This window comes from Falco punctatus (assembly GCF_963210335.1).
Source record: "Falco punctatus genome assembly, chromosome: 5".
In the NCBI taxonomy this organism is placed as follows: Eukaryota; Metazoa; Chordata; class Aves; order Falconiformes; family Falconidae; genus Falco; species Falco punctatus.
Window position 1 is genome coordinate 79,788,769 of NC_137584.1, and position 19,840 is coordinate 79,808,608.

General features: G+C 43.5%; 1 protein-coding gene across 6 annotated transcripts in view; it reads right to left on the minus strand.

Moving 5' to 3' along the window:
- TRIM67 (tripartite motif containing 67) overlaps window positions 1-19,840 on the minus strand; it is a 67,985-nt gene that overhangs the window by 12,956 nt on the left and 35,189 nt on the right. For 2 of the 6 annotated variants that reach the window (XM_080389282.1, XM_080389279.1), the window contains exons 5-9: window positions 18,988-19,098; window positions 16,589-16,742; window positions 9,794-9,939; window positions 6,731-6,869; window positions 5,386-5,689 (exon numbers count right to left, since the gene is read on the minus strand). In XM_080389282.1, the coding sequence (XP_080245408.1) occupies window positions 5,386-5,689; window positions 6,731-6,869; window positions 9,794-9,939; window positions 16,589-16,742; window positions 18,988-19,098 (854 nt within the window). Of the gene's footprint in view, window positions 1-5,385; window positions 5,690-6,730; window positions 6,870-9,793; window positions 9,952-16,582; window positions 16,743-18,987; window positions 19,099-19,840 lie in introns of all 6 variants that reach the window. The other 4 variants (XM_080389281.1, XM_080389278.1, XM_080389280.1 and 1 more) reach the window with 2 other exon arrangements.

Below are 19,840 nucleotides of genomic sequence, written 5' to 3' on the forward strand. Positions count from 1 at the left end.
CCGAGGCCAGTGCAGGACCCAGCTGAGGCCCCTCCAGGAGCCACAGGGGCGTGGGGGCAAAGCAGAGCGATGGGGACCCTTTCCCTTCCTTGCCACCACAAGCCTTGCAGGACTCCAGCAGGCAGACTGCCCCGTTCCTCGGCTGCCACGTCCCCACGCTGAGCAATCAGCTCCCACAGAATGAAGCCAGGGCAAAGGCAAGCAGGGGCACTTAGCCAGGCAAGTATCCAGACTGCTACCAGGGAGGCTGGACTTTTTCTGAGGCTCTTCCTGAGCACGCCAGGATTTCTTTGGGAACAGTACTTTGAGGACCTCAGTGCTTTTTGGACTGCTGTCATGGCCACTTCCTTCAGGAGGAGATGTGGAAGAGTCAAAGTTTCATGAGCAAACTTGTGCAAGGCATTTCCGCAGTCTTCTGTACATCATTTAGACAGTACTACAGGATCATTTTTCTAATAAATGCCTTAGATGCAATAAAAGAAGCCAGCCAGCTCAAGAGACTCAAACTGATGTTGCTCTCTCCTGTACACTTCTGTAGCAGCATGTAAAAAAGCTGCTGTAATGCATTTTAAAACGCATTACTTTTTAAATACACTTAATGACTTACATACTTAATGACAATAATACTTAATGACAGTTATACCATAGGCCCCTAGTAATCTGCAAGCCATGTAAAAAGAAAACACAACCGTTTGTTATGATGCTTCTTCAATAAATACTTAGCGTTCATTAAATGATAATCCAGCTTTGAAGATACATACGACTCATTATTTCAAGTGAATCCCACTTTCTCACACCTCTTTTCCCACAGCCCTGCACATTTTTATTTCTGTGTGCAACATGAAGTCCCGAGTGTGGAAGTGCTGTGCGGGAGCCTGGAAGGTCAGAGTACAGAGAGGGGAACTTGGCTACCATGAAACATGCCATTGCCTGTGGCAGTGGAGCCTGTTATTGTCGGATGCTTTCGGAAGCAGCTCGGACAACGTGCAGAATAGGACTGCACGGATTGGCTTGAGGAATTCAGAACAGTACTAACCTTCAAATACAGCTTAACGATTTGTGAAAACTTTATTAAACTGAAGAATTAATTTAACTCCCCATCAACAGTATTTTAATCGTGAGCTTTACAGTTACTTAACAACTTTACCACGTCTATTGTCAAGGACAGTATTTTTCAGTCAATTATAACATTTTTGTGTTAAAAAAATCTGGTCTTGAGATCTCTGAAGTTAGTGAAGAGACTCTCCTGATCACAGGGGGTTTTAAGACTACACTCCAAATTCTCTAGATTTTGACCTCCCACTCTTTCTCAGCATAAAACATTTCAGTGCAACCTCCATCTCTTCCTTTACATAACCATTTAGTGGCTTAGAGTATTGCCTGTAGCACCAGGTACTCCTGCCCTCGGGAACTTGGCCAAGGAACCGATTGGTTGCAATGAATGCCAGTGCCTCTTAGCAACGGGCACATGGCATGTGGTGTGACCTGCTTATTTCATAGAATCATAGAATAGTTTGGGTTGGAAGGGACCTTTAAAGGTCATCTAGTCTAACCCCCCTGCAATGAGCAGGGACTTCTTCAACTAGATCATGTTGCTCAGAGCCCCATCCAACCTGACCTTGAGTGTTTCCAGGGATGGGACATCTACTGTCTCTCTGGGCAACCTGTTCCAGTGTTTAGCCACCCTCATTGTAAAAAATGTCTTCCTTATATCTAGTCTAAATCTACCCTCTTTTAATTTAAAACCATTACCCCTTATTCTATAGCAACAGGCCCTGCTAAAGAGTTTGGCCCCATCTTTCTCGTAAGCCCCCTTTAAGTATTGAAAGGCTGCAATAAGGTCTCCCCCAGGCTGAACAACCTCAACTCCGTCAACATTTCCCCATAGCACAGGTGTTCCATTCCTCTGGTAATTTTTGTGACTCTCCTCTGGACTTGCTCCAACAGGTCCATGTCTTTCCTGTGCTGAAGACTCCAGAGCTGGATGCAGTACTCTGGGAGGGGTCTCATCAGCATGGAGCAGAGGGGCAGAATCACCTCCTCCAACCTGCTGGCCATGCTTCTTTTGATGCAGCCCAGGACACAGGTGGGTTTCTGAGCTGCGAGCACACATTATTCGCTCATGTCCAGCTTTTCATCCACCAGTACCCCCAAGTTCTTCTCCGCAGGACTGCACTCAATCCCTTCATCCCTCAGCCTGTATTGATACTGGGGCTTGCCCTGACCCACATGTAGGACCTTGCACTTGGCCTTGTTGAACCTCATGAGGTTCACACGGGCCCACTTCTTGAGCTTGTCCAGGTCCCTCTGCATAGCGTCCCATCCCTCAAGTCCCATCCACCACTCAGCTTAGTGTCATCTGCAAACTTGCTGAGGGTGCACCTGATCCCACTGTCTATGTCGCTGATGAAGATCAATGAAACAGTACCAGTCCTAATATGGACCCCTGAGGGACACCACTTGTCACAGATCTCCACCTGGACATTGAGCTGTTGACCACTACTCTCTGGATCCAGCCAACTCCTCATCCACGGGAACAGTCCACCCACCAAATCCATTTTCCTCCAGTTTAGAGAGAAGAATGTTGTGGGGGACCATGTCAAAGGCCTCACAGAAGTCCAGTTAGACAACATTTGTCTTCTCGTCCACTGATGTAGTCACTCCATCATAGAAGGCCACTAGGTGGGTCAGGCAGGACTTCCCTTTGTGAAGCCATGCTGACTGTCTTGAATCACCTCCCTGTCCTCCATGTGCCTTAGCACAACTTCCAGGAGGATCTGTTCCATGACCTTCCCAGACACGGACTTCCAGGAACAGTGAGGCTGAAAGGTACCTCACAAAGCTGTATCCCTGCCCTGAAGTTTTTTCTTAACCAATTTGCTGAACCCGTTTTCAAAGGCTCCCTCTGTGTTTGATAGCATTAGTCTTCTGTTCATGCCTCTTCTTCTAGCATTACAGAAGTCATGCTAGTTTTTAAGGATATAGTCAGGTCCAATTTTGCATGCAGTGAGTGAAAGGTGCAGAAAAGTGCTCTAAACGTGACAGGTCCCATGAACAGGTCTTTCAAGTTCCACCTCATCTTATCCTTTAAGTTAGTCGTTTATTTGTTGCCCTAATGTATTCTCATGAAGATTAGGAGGCAGGAAATGATTACTAAGATGTAACCTCCATCACGTCTCCATCCGAGAGGCTAAAAGCTGACAATACATTTCCTTTGGGCTGTGATACTGTGCTGTCGTGCACTTGTGTCCAGTGGGGAAAAACAACTAGGCAGCAATAACTGTTTCCCCAAGACTATTACAGCTAATGAGTTAAAAAACTGACCTAGTTGACTGTCACGGTTAAAAATATAATGGCTAGACCTAATTTCATTGAAGCGCATGTGATTTCATAAGACTACATGCCCTTTACGAGTGTACTTCACTTGAACAGATATTCCATGGGTCTATCCATGCCTTGGATGTGCCTGCAAAGCCTTTGTGTTTTACCTAGTAAAAACTGGAAACTGTCATCACCAGAAAACACTTTGTTCTCCTGTTCAAGAAGGATGGTTGGAAATTCAAAGTGTTTCCATTGTCTGTCCTTCCCGGAAAAAAAGCTTTTGCTTAGCTCGTGTGTTCCTTGCCGGGAGGAGCGTGCTGAAGACCAAATCCGTAAAATAGGTTTCTGGGACAGTAGTATACAGAATGGTTGCCAGCTTTTTTCCAGAAAACATAAGCTGTTTCACAGAGCATTAAAATTAATACAGCTTAACATTACTTCCGCCCTAAATCGGATCAAGATGTTAAAGGGACAGAGAACCTTTTGATATATTTATTATATCGATGTTATTTTACTCTGTATTGTCTTAGGTCATGATCTAAGGTCTTTGGAACCATGGGAAATACTCCAATTGACTTCAGATAGCTTTTGATCCAGCTACAAGGTTCTTCCACCTGTCTGTAATGAACTGCAAATTCAAACTATGCTTCAAAGAAAAATTCCCAGCAATTGCAGTATACTTATGCATTAGAGTATAAATGACTATTCATCAGGAGACATTGCGACCAGCTGTAGGACACAGTGCACATTGGCATGAACTCTTTTCTTTAAGGAGACGCTACCTGCATTTGAGCATTTTAAAAACCACTGCAAGCCTTTCTTTTAATCATTTTTTATAACAGAAACAACACCTTAGCTAGTGAGTGTGGAAGACCTGCTGGGACAATCAGTAGAAAACTAAATCGACGTTGATTCCCGCTCTGCCACAGACCTGCTACGTATCCTTGGTCAGTCACTTTATGCATACATCAGTCTCCCATCGTGATAAAGTAGGTATACAAATGCACCGTCTTCCAGAACGAACAAGGGACTTAGGATCCTGAATCATGCTCTTCAGCAGAGATCTTCTTGAGGGTCTTGGTTCCCGTAGTACCCAGCTGACTTTCAGCTTGGGCCGTCCCTCTCATGGGACGTATAGAGGGAGCAGTGCAGTTCTGCTCTGGTGTTACCCCAGGGAGCTTCAAGTGAAGTTGCTCATGTCTTTCCTACACAGTCCAGCATCAGGTCAAGGAAACACAGCCAGCACTAGGCAGAGGTAACTATCATGAGCGCTGAAAGCCATGCAACTGTGTCAGCACAACACTGGATCTATGCTGATACACGTTGTCTCTGTGTGATCCATCCCTGGCGGTAGCTTCAGCTGGAACATGTCTCCCTACCGCTCTGCTGCATAGAGCATACGGAGCCTCTGAGTGGTGGGAGGAAGAAGGGTTTGGTAATGATGCTCGGGGGCATTCTGAAATCCTCCCCTCTGTGAGTCGGTTGTACTAGCTGAGACACTTTTCAAAGCTCTTCAGTACAGTGGCTCAGTTGGACAGAAGCTGTCCCTGAGTCCTCATTCCCAAACAGTCCCTTGTGTCCAGACCACCCGAGGTGTGACCTACAGCATTACCTTTAATCCGCTTTCAGGACTGGCAATAACACCTGCGTTTGGGAATCACCAGTGCTTTGCCTAATTATTGTGCAACCCTGCAGCCAAGATTCCTCCTGAGGAAATCAACCATTTTTCTCGCTGCGCTCCTCCAGCAATGAGAAAGAAATCCTGCATCCCAGCGCGCTGCACTCCTGTTTGCTGACACCATGGGTGGGACATGCAATAATGGGCTTAAATCGCAGCAGAGGGGATTTAGGCTAGATCTCAGGAAAAAAAATGTGAGCACTGAGGCTAACAAACACTCACACCGATTGCAAAGGTGCAATCGCTGTCACTAGTGATTTCTGAGAAAGAATAAGATAACTACATTTAGCAGGGAGAACAGACTAGATGGCTTGCTCAGACCCCTTCCTCTGATGCAAAGCAGAAAAAACGATCAGTAATGAGAAAAATATGCAAGTTGTGCTTACCGATTGGTGTGAGAATTGCAATGCATGAACCAGCTGCGGTTGTTGTCAACGTACATGGCCCATGCCTTGTCGTCCTTGCCTAGCATCATGTCCTTGACAACATTAATCCTGGCAATACCGAAGGCTGGATCCGGATGGTTGTCATACCGGTCCACATGCAGTTCCCAGTAATGCACACCCTTGGAGAAGGCTGCTGTGCCAAGAACAACCCGGTCATCGTAGCTGTTGCAGGTGGCAGTCTGGTTGTCGTTCGACAGCACTATGTCTCTGTGAGCTGAGGAGGGGTCGAAGGTGAACCACGCCACTGTGGAAGGGGAAAAGGAAAGGCAGGATTATGGCAGAATGGGCTGTGTTTGAGTGTTGTCTGCTTTACTTAAATCAGGAGGATGAGATTCTGCCTTTCTAAAGACCCCCCTGCACAATATAAAGACAATATAAAGGCAATAAAGACAATCTCTCCTCGTTCCTGTAGGCAGCTACACAAGGCTGCTTTGAGCCGGTACCCTGCTGGTTTTCAGCTCAGAAGTGCTTTACGTTGTCTGTGCTTGTTCCTCTGAACATAAACCACAAAAAGCTGTGACTTTCTGTCCTCACACGGTAACAAGAAAGTCATTGAGGGGACAAAGGCTTCTCCATGATATGGAAACTGCCCACAAGAGGTGAATTGGTTCAGAATCACCTCCGAAGGAGTTCTACTGTGTCTGCGCTGGTTAGGACTGACTTCACTAGTTTATTAAAGAGGGGGGGAAAAAACCAACAGAAAAAGCTCTTAAAGTATAAATATTTTATACTGGCCTATTTTGGCAACACAGCATAAAAGTGGAATTGATAATGGCATGCACTTCTCGCTTCATTACAATATCATTAATGAAGATGAACCTCTTGTAATGCCTGTATGGATGTCAAGTATAATTACAGAGGAACAAGTATGAATTCCCATCTCTGTATTATCAAACTTTGCTGTGAAATTAAAGTGGTAGTGAAGAAAGGCAAATTTTGAAGATATATGCAGAAGTGGAGACAGAGTGGCACAAAAATATCCCGTGTGTTGCATAACTACTTCTGTATGCTAAAGCAAATAAGAATCTTAGACCCCAGACTTCTACAGCCAAATAAAATTGCATTATTTGAATCCTGAAGTGTTACTAATCATGGAAAATCCCTGAAAGTGCTAGGAGGAGAGCTCAGTCCCTGCGCACACTCAGTTCCTGGCTTCTCTGCTCAGATGATCCAAAATCTCCATGCCAGTAAGTACCAAAGATATTAGTGGGTATAAAGGGATGGAAGTGTTCTGCCACTGAGACCTGCAGCTTTTCACTTAGAAACTGGCAAAACCCCAACTCACCATCTGACGTCTGTAAAATAACTGTCTTGCTGTAAGGACCAACTCCTGATGAGTTGAAAGCTTTGACTCTTGCATTATAGGTACTGTTGAAATGAAGACCATCAATGGTGCAGAGAGTCTCCTTGCCAACATACACTTCCTAAACATTCCCAAAAAAAAAGGAGAAAGAGGGACATGTTTAACTGTTTCTCTGTGCCTTGTGATCACATGTTAAGACTTCTAAATATAAGCCACAAGTGAATAGCTTCTCATCGCTTCCCGGGATGTAGAAGTTATGCTGTTGGAACAGAGACAGCCACAGCAGTGGAGACATCAGGGATGGTTAGCAGTGAAGATGCTAAGGTGAAGATGAAGCTGGAAGGGTACAGCAATAAAGGGCAACACAAGAAGAACTTAGCTTCTATCCTCTTTTCCTAAACATCTACTCCAAACCACTATTTTGGATAGCAGTCCCAGTGTCTGGCCAACTGTGGCCATTCTTGTACTTATCTAGGACTAAAAAAGGAGTGTGTGGAAGAATAAAAAAACCTAAGTAAACACAGCATTATTCTGTTGGAAAGATTGTCTCATGCCTGTGTTAAAATATAATTTTGAAACCTGCAAACACAGAGCCAGAAGAAACTGATGTCCAAAAAATTAGGATCACATATCTCACATGATTAAATGGCAACTAGACAACAGAGACATTGTAAAAGTCTGCAAAGATTCATTAAACGGCAAGCACTTGTGTAATGTGAAATATTTCAGGAGGAGGAACATCTAGGCAGACTAATGAAGAGGATCAGTCAGGTTATAGAATCTGTGATGAACTGAAAGAAGCCTAGAAACCTCATGTTTGTTGGAAAAATGAACAGAAAATTACAGGAAAGGAAAAAATCCTGTCTTGGCAAGCAGGTTGAAAGCCACAATTCCTTTCCAACTCTGATTTCTCCAGTTCTGTGAAATCCATAGATTTATGGTAGCAAAGGCCCTAAAGAGCTTAAAGCTGTCACTAAGCAGAGCACTAAGGCCCCGGTTCAGTTAAGGCACTCGAGTACGTGCCTAAGAGTAGTCCTGTTGATTAAGGCTCTTTGATATGAACCTAAAGTGAATTAAGTATGTGATGAATAACAAAGGGATTACTTAAGTTTACAGTGGACTACGTGTTTGTCCACTTTGCTACCATGGTGGCTGCTACAAATAACAGAATCTCTTGGGGTTCTGAGTTAGCTGATGAACTTTTATGGACAGAAAGAAGAGTTTTAGTAGAATAGCTTAATTCATCTCCATGTTATAACACATGCTGTCTGTGCAAAAAAGTTGTATTTGTAGAACAACTCTCACATTTTCTAATCCATTTCATATTTTTACCACTGTTCACTGCTTGTGTTTATTCAGATTGATGCTCCCTGCTATGATGGGGGACAAAAAATGTTCTTTAAATCCACCCATTGAATACTGATAAAGTGCAGTCAGTGCCATTGCTTTCAGATATATAATCCTTCACAAAAAGTCAGCAAACTCTTACTGAAATGGCACCGCTGAGAAGCCTGCAGTTTATCTTTCAATGGGTAAAACTGAGGATTTTTCTACAGCAGTAAGAAAAGCATTCCCCTGAGAAGTTGTCACTTTAGATTTTTAAGGATTGAGATGGCTTTGTATCTTTTTCAATCCAAAACCTTGACACAGTAGTGCTGGAAGTCCTAAAACCTTTGGCAGTTACAAACCCCCACAAACACATGGGCTGGGATACACACCAGCCTGAAATCTTTTTTAATCACAAGTGTTTATTTAGACGTGAATAGCACTTGAAAAGCTTTATCTGAGACACCGGAATTCCTAACACCTTGCTCCTAACTCTTCATTCATCATGCACTGATAACACTCTTACCTACTAATGTCAACTACATCGGCAGCTCCCAGCAGCCTTTCACAGAGGTACCTCCTCACACTTTCAGTAGTGGAGAGCAGCCTCTTCAGACCGATGTGAAATGATACTTGGACCAAGGAACCGAAGAGATCTTCCATAAACATAGTGCTCTCTTCAGAATGCCCTGCCAATATTGCTGTCTCTTCTACTGAGGGGTGTCCAAATCAGGTGCCTTTTCCAGCTACAAGTGCAGCAGTTTGGCACAGGGAGGCAGTTCCTTAGGTGGAACAGTGCCAGGCCATTTTCAGCTTGAGAAAACTTTAGGTTTCCAGTGAGACGCCAGCTTGCAGCTCCCAAAGAAATGCCATCACAGGTTTTTGGCAAAATTTCCCATCTGTGAAGACAGCAGCTGTGCTCCACAGTGACGTCCAGATGCTTTCAAGGGGAAATAACCCCTAGGGAATGCACTGGGCCAGCCTGGTTTGGGAGCAACGGGAGCATGAAGCCTGCCAGAGGAGGAAGAGCCACAGCTTCCAGCAGGACATGGCTAGCAGAAAGCTGACTGAATTATTTCTGTAGTTTGTTTATCGGGGTGTGGTGAGAAGGGAAGGGGGCCTATAAGTACCCTGCGCCTGCTGCCAGGAGCAAGCAGGTGTGGCATCACTTGGGATGCCTTTCCATACTTACCAACCCCATTGTAGTGTGCCTGTGGAAATCTTCCATTAGCCTGGTCTCATTCGCTCCCAGAGAAAAGATTTAGAAATCCCATATTTTTACGCAGGATCCCATTTTTACTCAGAAAACCAGGAAAAACTAAGTTGCATTTCTGGACCAAGAATCTCAGCTGTTGAAATGGGGTGCTGTGGACAGTTGAGAGCAGGGGCTTCAAGTAAATCTCTGTTTTGTGGAATGAACAACTTTCAGCTCCTGTAGAACAGTATAGGCTTTTCTGCTCTGGTACACTCCAGGGGCACCTCAAGGCCCTCTTTCCCAGAGCCCTGAGAATAACTTCAAATAGTAACTTCTTACCCAAGCTGGGGGTCCTTCTAACAAGCAGCATCTGCACTGCTTTCTGCATCCACGTGACAGAAGGAGGGATGTTTTGACAACCTGTATCTTCCCTACCCCCTCTCCCCACCCTCAGGACAGACACAAATCCATATCCCGAGGAAATGCATACAAAGAAACAAATAAATGCTGAATGAAATTCTCACTCGGAATTGGCCACCATCCCCATCATCAAGTTCCAAGATATAACCTTCCACCGGGTTGTGGCTCAAAGGTGGCATCCTCCAGGCCAATGTCACGCTGTTGTTTCTGGTGCAACACTTCTCCAGCTGCAGTAAGGGGACGGGCGGCACTGTAAGAGGAACTGGGTACAGGTTAGTGTAACTCTGCCCTACCCCGTCAGTCTGTGCTGTGGGCAGTACGGTGACCGCTCACCGCCCTCCCCTCACAGAGGAGTCAATATTCGGTAGGAAGAGAGTCTGTTCCCTTCCTTGAAACAAAAGGCAGTAAAAATGATATAACAAAATGTCAGTATTCAGACAAATAATTTGGCTGAAATACATGAACAGAAACATATCTGGACATGCTTCTGGTGCCTCGTAAGAACTACAGTCTGAGGACCTCACGTCTGGTTCCTTTCCCAGGGGTCACTGGCTGGAAGAGATTTTTTCTCATGCTAGAGCATTTTCCACCCGCTGTCCCCAAAAGGAAAGAGGGAGTAGTGGTGGCAGGGGGTGTCCCAGGCCATGGGGCGGCATGGGAGATGCATTGCTGCCAGGAAGCCCAGCTCATTAAAGAAGAACTGGGTTATTAACCAGCAGAGCAGAGCAGCCACCCCTCCTGGGATGGCGGCGAGATAGAGTCTGTACTCCACTGACAGCAGGAAAACAATTCTTCACAATAGAGATTTATTTTTCTTTTTTTAAATCTAACCTAACGCACCCCGACCCAGTCCTTCATCAAAAAACACCTTGGATATGTCATCTTTATGGCAGCCATACTTAAAAGAAACTGATGAAGAAAATTGTTCCATTTGCAAATGTTGTCTAAATCCCTTGGTTTGAGTAGCAAAGGGAACTTCTGCACCACAGGTGACTGCTTGTGGTTCTGTCTTCTCAGAAATTACAGGTATGAAGTTAGTTACTAACATGCCTTTCTGGTGACATGCTCAGGGGAAACACCAAGAGACAGTTGACCAGACCAACATCTTAAAAATAAAAATAAGCACAGTAAAAACAGTCAGCCATGCCTCTGTGGGAAAGAGGCACGCACCACACCTTCTCTGCCAAATGCAACTAAACTCTCACTGTTCACTCTTTGCTGGAAATTATAAAGTGAAAATTCAGCCTTCGAGAGAGATTTGGCATGTATCTTACACACTGTTGGAATCACACAGGTTAAGCGGGATGTAAGTGATGCATAGACCCTGCCTGCTCTTCTGCCCAAGGCTGAATTTTACCATTCAGGATCATTTCTGCAGAGCTCGGCCGTGTCTTACAAATTGGCTGAGTGCTCTGAGCATTCACTGACTTAGCTCTTAACAATGTCAGTTTGCTCTTCTTTTATCTACTCTGCTTTGGGCATCTAGTTTATTTCCCTCCATCCGCCTGTGTGAGAGCTAAGCCCTTGAGCTGTTCTTTTCATCCTATTTTACCTCTCTGGATAAAAGAGGACTGTTGGCATTTTGTGTACCAAGCAGTCTGTGGGAAAATGGATGCTACTGTGTGACGGGGCTAAGGCTTCACCCCCACTTTGGAAATGACACAAAAATCAGCATCACACTTGTGATAAACAGTGCAGAAGCTGCCGTGGCATTATCCATCACCTCGGTGAACGTGGCTGGTTGATAGCCTAGAAGAATGACTGTGGTCTGAAACAAAAGAGCTTTATAAATGAGCTCGTGAAGGTTTTTTTCTGTGAAAAGAGAAGAAAAAGCCTTGTTCCCATTCCTTGATATTAAAGGATGATTCAGAGTGTGTCATAAATAAAAACCTGCTTGTTTTTTCACATGGAAAGTTCAGACTTTTCTCCAGGAGACACTGTGTCTGGAGAAGTAACAGAAAAGTGACATTACAAGGGTCAAAAATGTGAAAATGAGGAATTCAGAGGTAATGGGTTTTTTTTAAGTGAACCATTTTAAGTTTAGGGTTTTATCTGTATTTGTTAGCCTGTGTATTTCCAGTGATTGATCAGTCTGGGCAAAGATAGAGCTGTATCAGCCATCCACAATCCTGCCACTTTAGCTAAGCAGTTAACCCTCTCAGGAGGCGTTTGCTGAGTCCTCCCCACTTCTGAGACACCCTCTGGCAAATCCTGAAGTTTATAAAGTGCAAAATGGACAACATACCCTCTCCTCTGAAAGCATCACTAACCTCTTCAACACTCTGCAAAAAATTCCTAGGAACACTGATGGAGGCTTTTTCAGGGACTGTTCATGTAATGCACAGTGCTGAAAAAAAAAGCAGAATTTCTAGGGGAAGGTAAGTGTTTTATGAGTCCCTTTTAATTACGGAAACAGGAATGCCATCTAGGATTAGAATATATTTCATACAGTAAAGTGCTGTTGTTCCCACTTCCCGGGGCAGTGTGAATTTGGGCCCTACGTGTGGGAGTCACGCATACTATGGGGAAGTGCCTGGGTTTCTTTACTGTGTCACAGGACATTTAAGTTTTTGTGAGTAATCTTTACCAGCCTCCTACTCCCTCTGGGTCAGCCTTGGTCTGAACTGCACAACCTACAGTAGCTGAAGGAGTGGTAAGAAGCTCCCACCAAACAGCTGTGCAGCTTCGCTGGATGATGCTCACTGTCCCTGCCCTCCTGCCTCCTCCCCTGGATGTGGATGGACGACATTTGCCTCGATCTTAGATTCCCTCTGGGAAGAAAAAAGGTGAACACTTGTTGTAAAAGTCATAGGAAAGTGTGAAGCAAGTTGAGTAACCAGGACACTGGGATCTATCTTATAGTGAAGAGCAATGGGACAGGACTAAGAAAAGAAAAATATAGGCTAAGTGTCAGAAAAAAACAGAAGACTTAGATGTTAAATTACAGTGTTGTCCCACTTCTTTGTCAGCTTAAAGTCCTCTAGAGAGTTTTTGAAGGAAAAGATTAAAAATATAAAGGGAGAAATGACACTGCATTGGCCCTGCAAGACCCATTAATGAATCTGAATGATGTCCTGCTATTTTAAAAGTGCTTCATGCCGGTCACACTTGGCTAAAACATGTGATACTGATGTCTCATGTCAACTCAGCAGTTTCAAAACCACATTGCTCAATACATCTCACAGCTGATCTCCTCTCAGGGTATGGTAGGGCTGCTCTAAGATGTCTGTTATTTGTCCTCTTGACAAGCAAGTTGTGCCCTCCTCCTTCTCAGATTAATTTTAAAGGACTAAATGCAGTGAAGGAATGGGACTCTCAGAAACACGAATACTTGGACCTCCTCCAAAACTGCAGGGCAGCCCTGTAATAGCCTGAGTCACAGTGTTACCAAGAGAGAAGGAAAGACCACAGGCAAAGACCTGGGTCCATGATGCAGAGCAGACAGAACCAGGGGTAAAACCTAAGATTAGGATTAAGTTACTCTTCCATTATCAGGGCTATGCAGCTCATGGCTGGAGAATCCGTGAAGATTTGCAGCAGATGTATCTGGGGAATCTTCATGGACTGGTTTCCAGAAGAGAGGAGGAGTTGCTGCTGACAAAAAGGGGCGTATGAATGAGTGTTAAGAGGTGGTACAGAAAAGTAGAGAGTAGCTATACTTTTTTCTATTTTGTACCTAGTCTTCATTTTACAATAAACCAAGACTGCATGACAGTTCCAGCTGTTAGAACAGAACAGACCTGGAACATGTATTTGCCTATGCCCACAGCTTGAACTGGGGAAATGTGATGTACAGATTGAGCCAGTCATCAGAGGCCAGGAATTTTGTGCCAAGGCACTCAGAAAAAGCAACAGAGAAAAGAAAACATGGACAGAGGAAAGGGATCTGGGAAAGCTCAAAATGCCAGCAATTACTAGAGCCGTGCGCGTCCCAGCAGGCCAGCTAGCCTGGGGAGTGTGGGACTCTTGCCAAAGGGCTATCAGTGAGACCCTTTGGTCAACATGACTGCTTAAGCATTACTTCTGCATCTATCACATTTGTGCACATTTAATTTGTTAGCAAGTTGCTTTTTCTTTCTGTGAAAAGAAAAAACACCCCCTGATCTTTATTTATTGAGATGAGCTTTAGATATGGGCTTATAGAGAGTCCACCAATAAGGTACATGAAGAAGTCATCAAAGCAAATGTAATGTGATTTGTTCTCATTTTCATTCTTCTTCGTCCAACACAGTGAATCAATGTTTACTTACAAGCATGCTTTCACTCTAAATGACCCATGCAAGCTCACTGAGGTTGAATGAGGCCAGATTTTGAAAAAAAAAAAAAAAAAAAAGAAAAAAAGAAATTCAGTCATGCACTAAGCATCAATAACAATAGTACAGACCTTACATCGCAAAGCTTTTGGAACGAAACAACTTGCAGTTAGAACAGCCACGCTGGCCCCTATTCTCCTAGATTTCCCCAAAACTCCCTTTACAGATTGTCTCTGATGTCTTTAATGTAACTACTCTTATCAGATCAGCCAGTACAGTGACTTAACAACACGCCCCTCAACACCAACATTTGACAAAGATTGATGACTTGTTGGTGCACTGGGGTAGGTAGGATTCAAGAAAGAGGAGCAGATGTGAGGAGACACATAGATTTTTCTTTGTGAAATTGGAGGCTCAGAAATACACAAGTCCTGATGGTGATAAATAGCAAAACATGGCCCTGCAACACCAGCTTCCCCTCACAGTCAGCAAAGTGATGTTCCCAGTAAGTCTGGTGCTGGGCGCTGAAATGCTGAGTTGCTTACTCTGTGGTACCTGTGTGTCTAGATGCAAGACCATTATGCAAGAGAAGATAATGCAGAGCTGCTTGAGGTCATATAAGTAAAATTTCAGAAAAAAAAATATGCCAAAGTGTCAGACTGAGCAGTTCAAATGCAAATAGTTTTGCTGTCATAAACTGAAAAATATAAATACACCTCTATATACTAAACAATCCTCAATACCTATGAATGTTAGCTTGGGACCAGTTGGTCGCTTGTTCTACTTGGGCTCACAGAGACACAAGGGGGAATAGTGGTGTCGCTTATGCAGCTGCAGGAGTGGTGGCCAGTTTAACACCATTTCCACCACTCTTTGCATGGTGTGTACATGGTCAGGCCAGTTGTGTTGACCAAGCTGATTGGACATGCAAGAGGTAGTCCCTGGTCAAGGCCAAGACAGCTCAAGGAAAAGCCCTTTCTGAGGGCTAACTTAAGGTGCCTCTGGGGAGCAAAGCCCAAAGGTGTTTGTAAGCTCTGCATGGGTCTGGGCAGAAGCAGTCCTGTCCTCTTCTCTGCTCCTCAGACTGTGTCTAGCTCAGTACCAGAGCTTCACTGCGATCGTCTGATAAATGAGAGCGTAGCAGACAGCTTTATCTTTTATAAAGCTCCAGTGACTCTGGCTCAATTAAAGTCTCATAAGTCTTCAAGCTTAAAGCCAGATGAATGTCCAAAATCCAAATACCTAATCTGCTCTCACCTCAACTGACATGTGGTTAATTAGCAATCTAAGTGGATAGTTTAACTAAATTTTTTATATGTTTATGAAGAAGAGTAGTGGAAGATTAGTATTAAATATATTTAACAATAAATACAGCCAGCATTAAATGTAAACTGATTTAAAAAGACAAGTGTAGAAAGTGTTCAGAGTGGTTTTATCAGTGATACTCTTTCTCTCTTGACTCCACTCTCCTGGCTGTCAATGTGTCAAAGGAGCAATTCACTGGTGTTTTTTGAGTAACTTTAGCAGAGTCTTTTATGCCAAGATGTAAACCACTCTTGGTGAGCAGACTTCGGCCTTTAACTGTTTATCCATTGTTTTTCCACATATTTATCGGCCAAATTATCCACCCTAATTACTTCATCTTGGGTCTCTCAGGTTCAGAATTAGGCCCAGAGAGAACAGATAAACTGAACAGAAATCTTTAAGCTTGCTTGGAGTCAAAAAAAAAGCACATCCAACATCACGACATGATTATCCTTAACTCATTCATTGACTTCTGGCAGCCTCGACCCTGTCACCCACATGTATAATTAAGGCTTGAATCACCACTAAGGGAAGCTAATGGCATCATTCCCAGGCACCACAACAGCCTTCAAAGCTAGCCTGTCTGTGGATCTATCTAATTCTGATGCAGTTCTCATCCTGCTCCATATAAACCAAGCTCATTACAAGCACACGATGTTAACTTTTTTTTTCTTTTTTGCCAATGGTATCTACTGCTCATCAGCTTCTGCTTTTAAATACATTTTTAACCTCCTTTCCCTTTAGTATGTCCCTCAGAATCATTCAGATACCTGGAATGAGGGGAGGGTATAGCCATGGAGCTACTTTCCCCTTGTGAATCTCTGCCTCACAATACTTTTTTTAGCTGGGCACTGTTTGCAGCACAGTCCAGATACAACTCAAAGGGGTGTGTGTGTGTGTTTCCCCTATTCAAGCATATGTGTGTGGGGGGGTATATTTATTTACTACGTCAGCTGTTCCTGACAAGATAGGGGTAACTGGTGTTTTGAATTAACCATGTTACATCTAGGGGTGCTGTAAAATGGCATGAAGTTTTCATGCAGCTGATGTATTCTTGATCTTCAAAGCTGATAGACAGCCCTGCTCTGAAGACATTATCTTTTCAAATCTTTAACTGCACCTGGTATCTCTGTCTGAGCTTGTTCACGTCACTGCATGTGAGGTGAACACACCTTTCCAGGAAACACCTGATAATGTTAATTTGCTTGAGAACCTTTTAAAACCACCCAGCAATTTCAAGTCATTCCTCTTTCTTCCCACAGTTCCCCCATGCCTCCCAGCACTGTTTCAACACATGCATGAAAAAACACAAAAAAGAAAATCATAAAAGCTCACCCCTACATTTCATCTGAATAAAATCCAGCTGGTGAATGGACTGCAGTAAAGGTTCGCTATCCAGAGTCAAGTCAAACTCAGCAGACACTTTTGGCTCCAATGCTCCTTTGACCCACTGTTCCTGAGATACCTGAACACGCTTGATTAAAGCATCCGAAATCTGAAAGAGAGTATCATCCAGCTTACAATGAAATGGCAGATGCACACATTAAGAGTGGCAGAATGCCTGTGAGATACAGTACAAAGTAAGCAGGAATTTGACAGCGCAACAGCTGAGATGGGATCTCATCATTTTGGGGTGAGGTCCATTTACGTTGCGACCTTTCATCTCAGCTTTTCAAAACAAATATCATCTTAGGGTAGGAAAATAAAAATCACATTTATAAAGCCTGTTAAGATTCTGTTACTTATCATGCCTCTGAATGCCACATATACTTCTGCGCTCTGTTCTCCGATCTGCACAGTCTAGTTTTGCTCTCTTGTTTAAAAAGTACTTGCACAAAAAAAGGCTTAAATGCTAGAGGTTCTCTCCATTCAACAGAGATGATTCAGTGGATGATAGCTGAAAGGAATAAAAAAATCAAATGGGAAGAAGGTGTATATTTCTCACAGTGAGGGTGCTAAGCTGTCTGACAGATTTTTGAAGAATATGATGGAATTTCTATCATTACATCTAAACTGAATGTCATTTTTAAAGCTTTGCTCTAGCTCAGCCCACAGATAATTAGCCCAGAAGTCAGACTAAGATGATCACAATGGACTCTTCTGGAAATGAAATCTCAGCTCTGTGGGAATTAATGAACTCGGCTGTCCTTGAGTTCAATGAAGCTGCCATTTGGATATCTGGAGTCCCTCCCAGTCAGCTTCCTGTAAGTCACAGGGAGCAGAATTTTCTTTTGAGTGGGTCAGAGAGAGTTTTCCTTCATTGCAGGAGTTCAAGTACCTTTCCTCATTACTGTTACTGGAAGACACTCCTGTCTGAGCCCCTGCATCAACAGCTCCTAACCAGTCTGTGCAGGAAGCAGAGGAGCATCTCATAGCCCCGCAACAACCTTGGAGTCACTTACTGGGGTGCTGGATCCCTTGGCTGTGTTTCAATGTCCCAGCTGGAGGAGTAGTTGTTTTAAGTAATGCAGTGCCACATTTTTATTTGGTTTGCTGGTTGCACCTATGCAGCCATCTATGAAAGCAGCATTAGGTAAACCAGGACAACGTAAAAACAGAAGTATTTTTTAATAAAGGAGGACTGCAAAGAATGAAGCCACAAGGATTACAGGAAAAGCAAGCTGAAATGAAAAATGAAGCATTCATCTAGCTAGCAAGTAGATAAGACCTAAAGGTTTCATTTGTCCTGCAGTACCCAACCAACAGCCTGCTAAAATCTGTGTAGTCTTGAGATTAATATACACCACACATTACTCACTCGCGCTTGAGACCAGACGTGACAGTAACAATCAATCTGGAGTGCTAAGAGGTTTAAGTTGGCTAATTCTCATCCTGTTTTTTAGGGATGCTGCGACAGCCCCCTGACACTCATGCGTTCATGTGTGCAACGTGCCCAGTTCAGCTGACAGCCACACGTAGATCAATTTGTTTGGTGGACTTTTCTTCTTAGGTAATTAATAAGGCAACAAAACAAACAGGGCAAAATAAAATAATTAATAAAATAATAAAATTAATTAGGCAAACAATTAATGGGATAATTAATCTGTCGTGTTTTATCTCATCAATAGACAGTTTCATTGCTTGCACCTAAGAAACAACATCCTGCAAATGAAGGCAACTGTTGGCTAGGACATATTTTGCAGAGGGGGTACCTGGACCCTCCAGCTGTGAGACAAGTCTTGTAGCCCTGTGAGGTGCAACCACCCCAGTGATGCAAAGCTACATGCAAATCCTTAAGGCTGGATTTCCTCACAGGGGAGACGTTGAACAGATTGTTTCACATGGGAAAGGGTAAGGCAAAGGGGAGAAGCAAAAAGGAGAGAAGTAGTACTCTGCTGAGTCATAGACCTTTCCAAATTGATCAGATAGCTCTGGGAGGTCCTGTGTTGGGTTTCTCAGATGAGAATACAATAATATTCTGCAGAAAATTATAATTAACTGCACAGCATCTCTCTTTTGGCCCAGAAGGAAGGGCTGGCAAGAGGAAAGACATCAGCAGTCAGGTAAGTGGTATGACTGCTAACTCCACACCTCAGTCAGAGCACAGCTGTTTGAAGCCATCCCTTCACTGGGACATTCATGCAGTCACCAAACTATCTGAGCTTTTACACAGTACTAACAGGACCTAAAATGAACCTGCCTCAGAGGTGGAAGAGGCTAATTGGCAAAGCCGTCCATTTTTTAGATTTAATTTTAACAACTTTTCTTTTTTCCCCCCAGAACATTGGAAAGAAAAATACCTGTAAAAACCCAGAAGGATCATTTTCTTTGATAACTTCTAGGCAGTACTCCATAAGCCCTGTTGACTGACGTAGCTTCAGTGTACAGTGATTTATCTGGTCCCAAACAACCTGGAAAACAAGCATCAGTACAGTTCTGATGACTGCCTCAGCTTACAATGAATTGTGTAAGATTATTTCAGAAGAGATGCAACAAATGGAAGAGTGTGTTAAAGCTATGCTTAATTTAGCTGCCATATGGCCATTGCCATATCTCCATCAGCTACACTCACTTGCTCTGTATTGTAAATACCGATAATTAGCTTGGCAAAACGTTGTGCACAGGGAATCTCAATTTTCAGAGCAGATTAATTGCTCAAAGATCAGGCTTGCTTAGGGCAGAAAAAGCACAGAATATGTTTCTGCATTTGCAGCATTCACATTTACAATCACACTTTCACTAAAATCTGAGCTTTCAAAAGATCCTTCCCTTAAAAGGCAAATATTATAGAGGATAACTGCAGGAGTGGTTTCTTGCAGATGATATTCTACCATTCTCTTCACAATTCACCATTGATCCTGCTGTGCTTAAGAATGCATGACTGGGATTAAGAAATAAAAAAGCTGCAGCTCATTTTTCCAGATCTTAGACTTGATTCTGCTGCCACGTGGCTGTAGACTAGGTCTAACAGCACTGTGTTCCATAGCACAGCCTCTGACAGGAATAAACTGCAGGATTAGCTGCGCTGTGAGCAGTATGTCCAAAGTGTTGGTTCTTGTTGGTTCTTCTTAAGAACGGGGTTTTTTAAATGCTGATCTCAGGCAGATCTTAATCATTGTTTGCCATGTTAGTTTTCCTTCTGTCTTAGATACT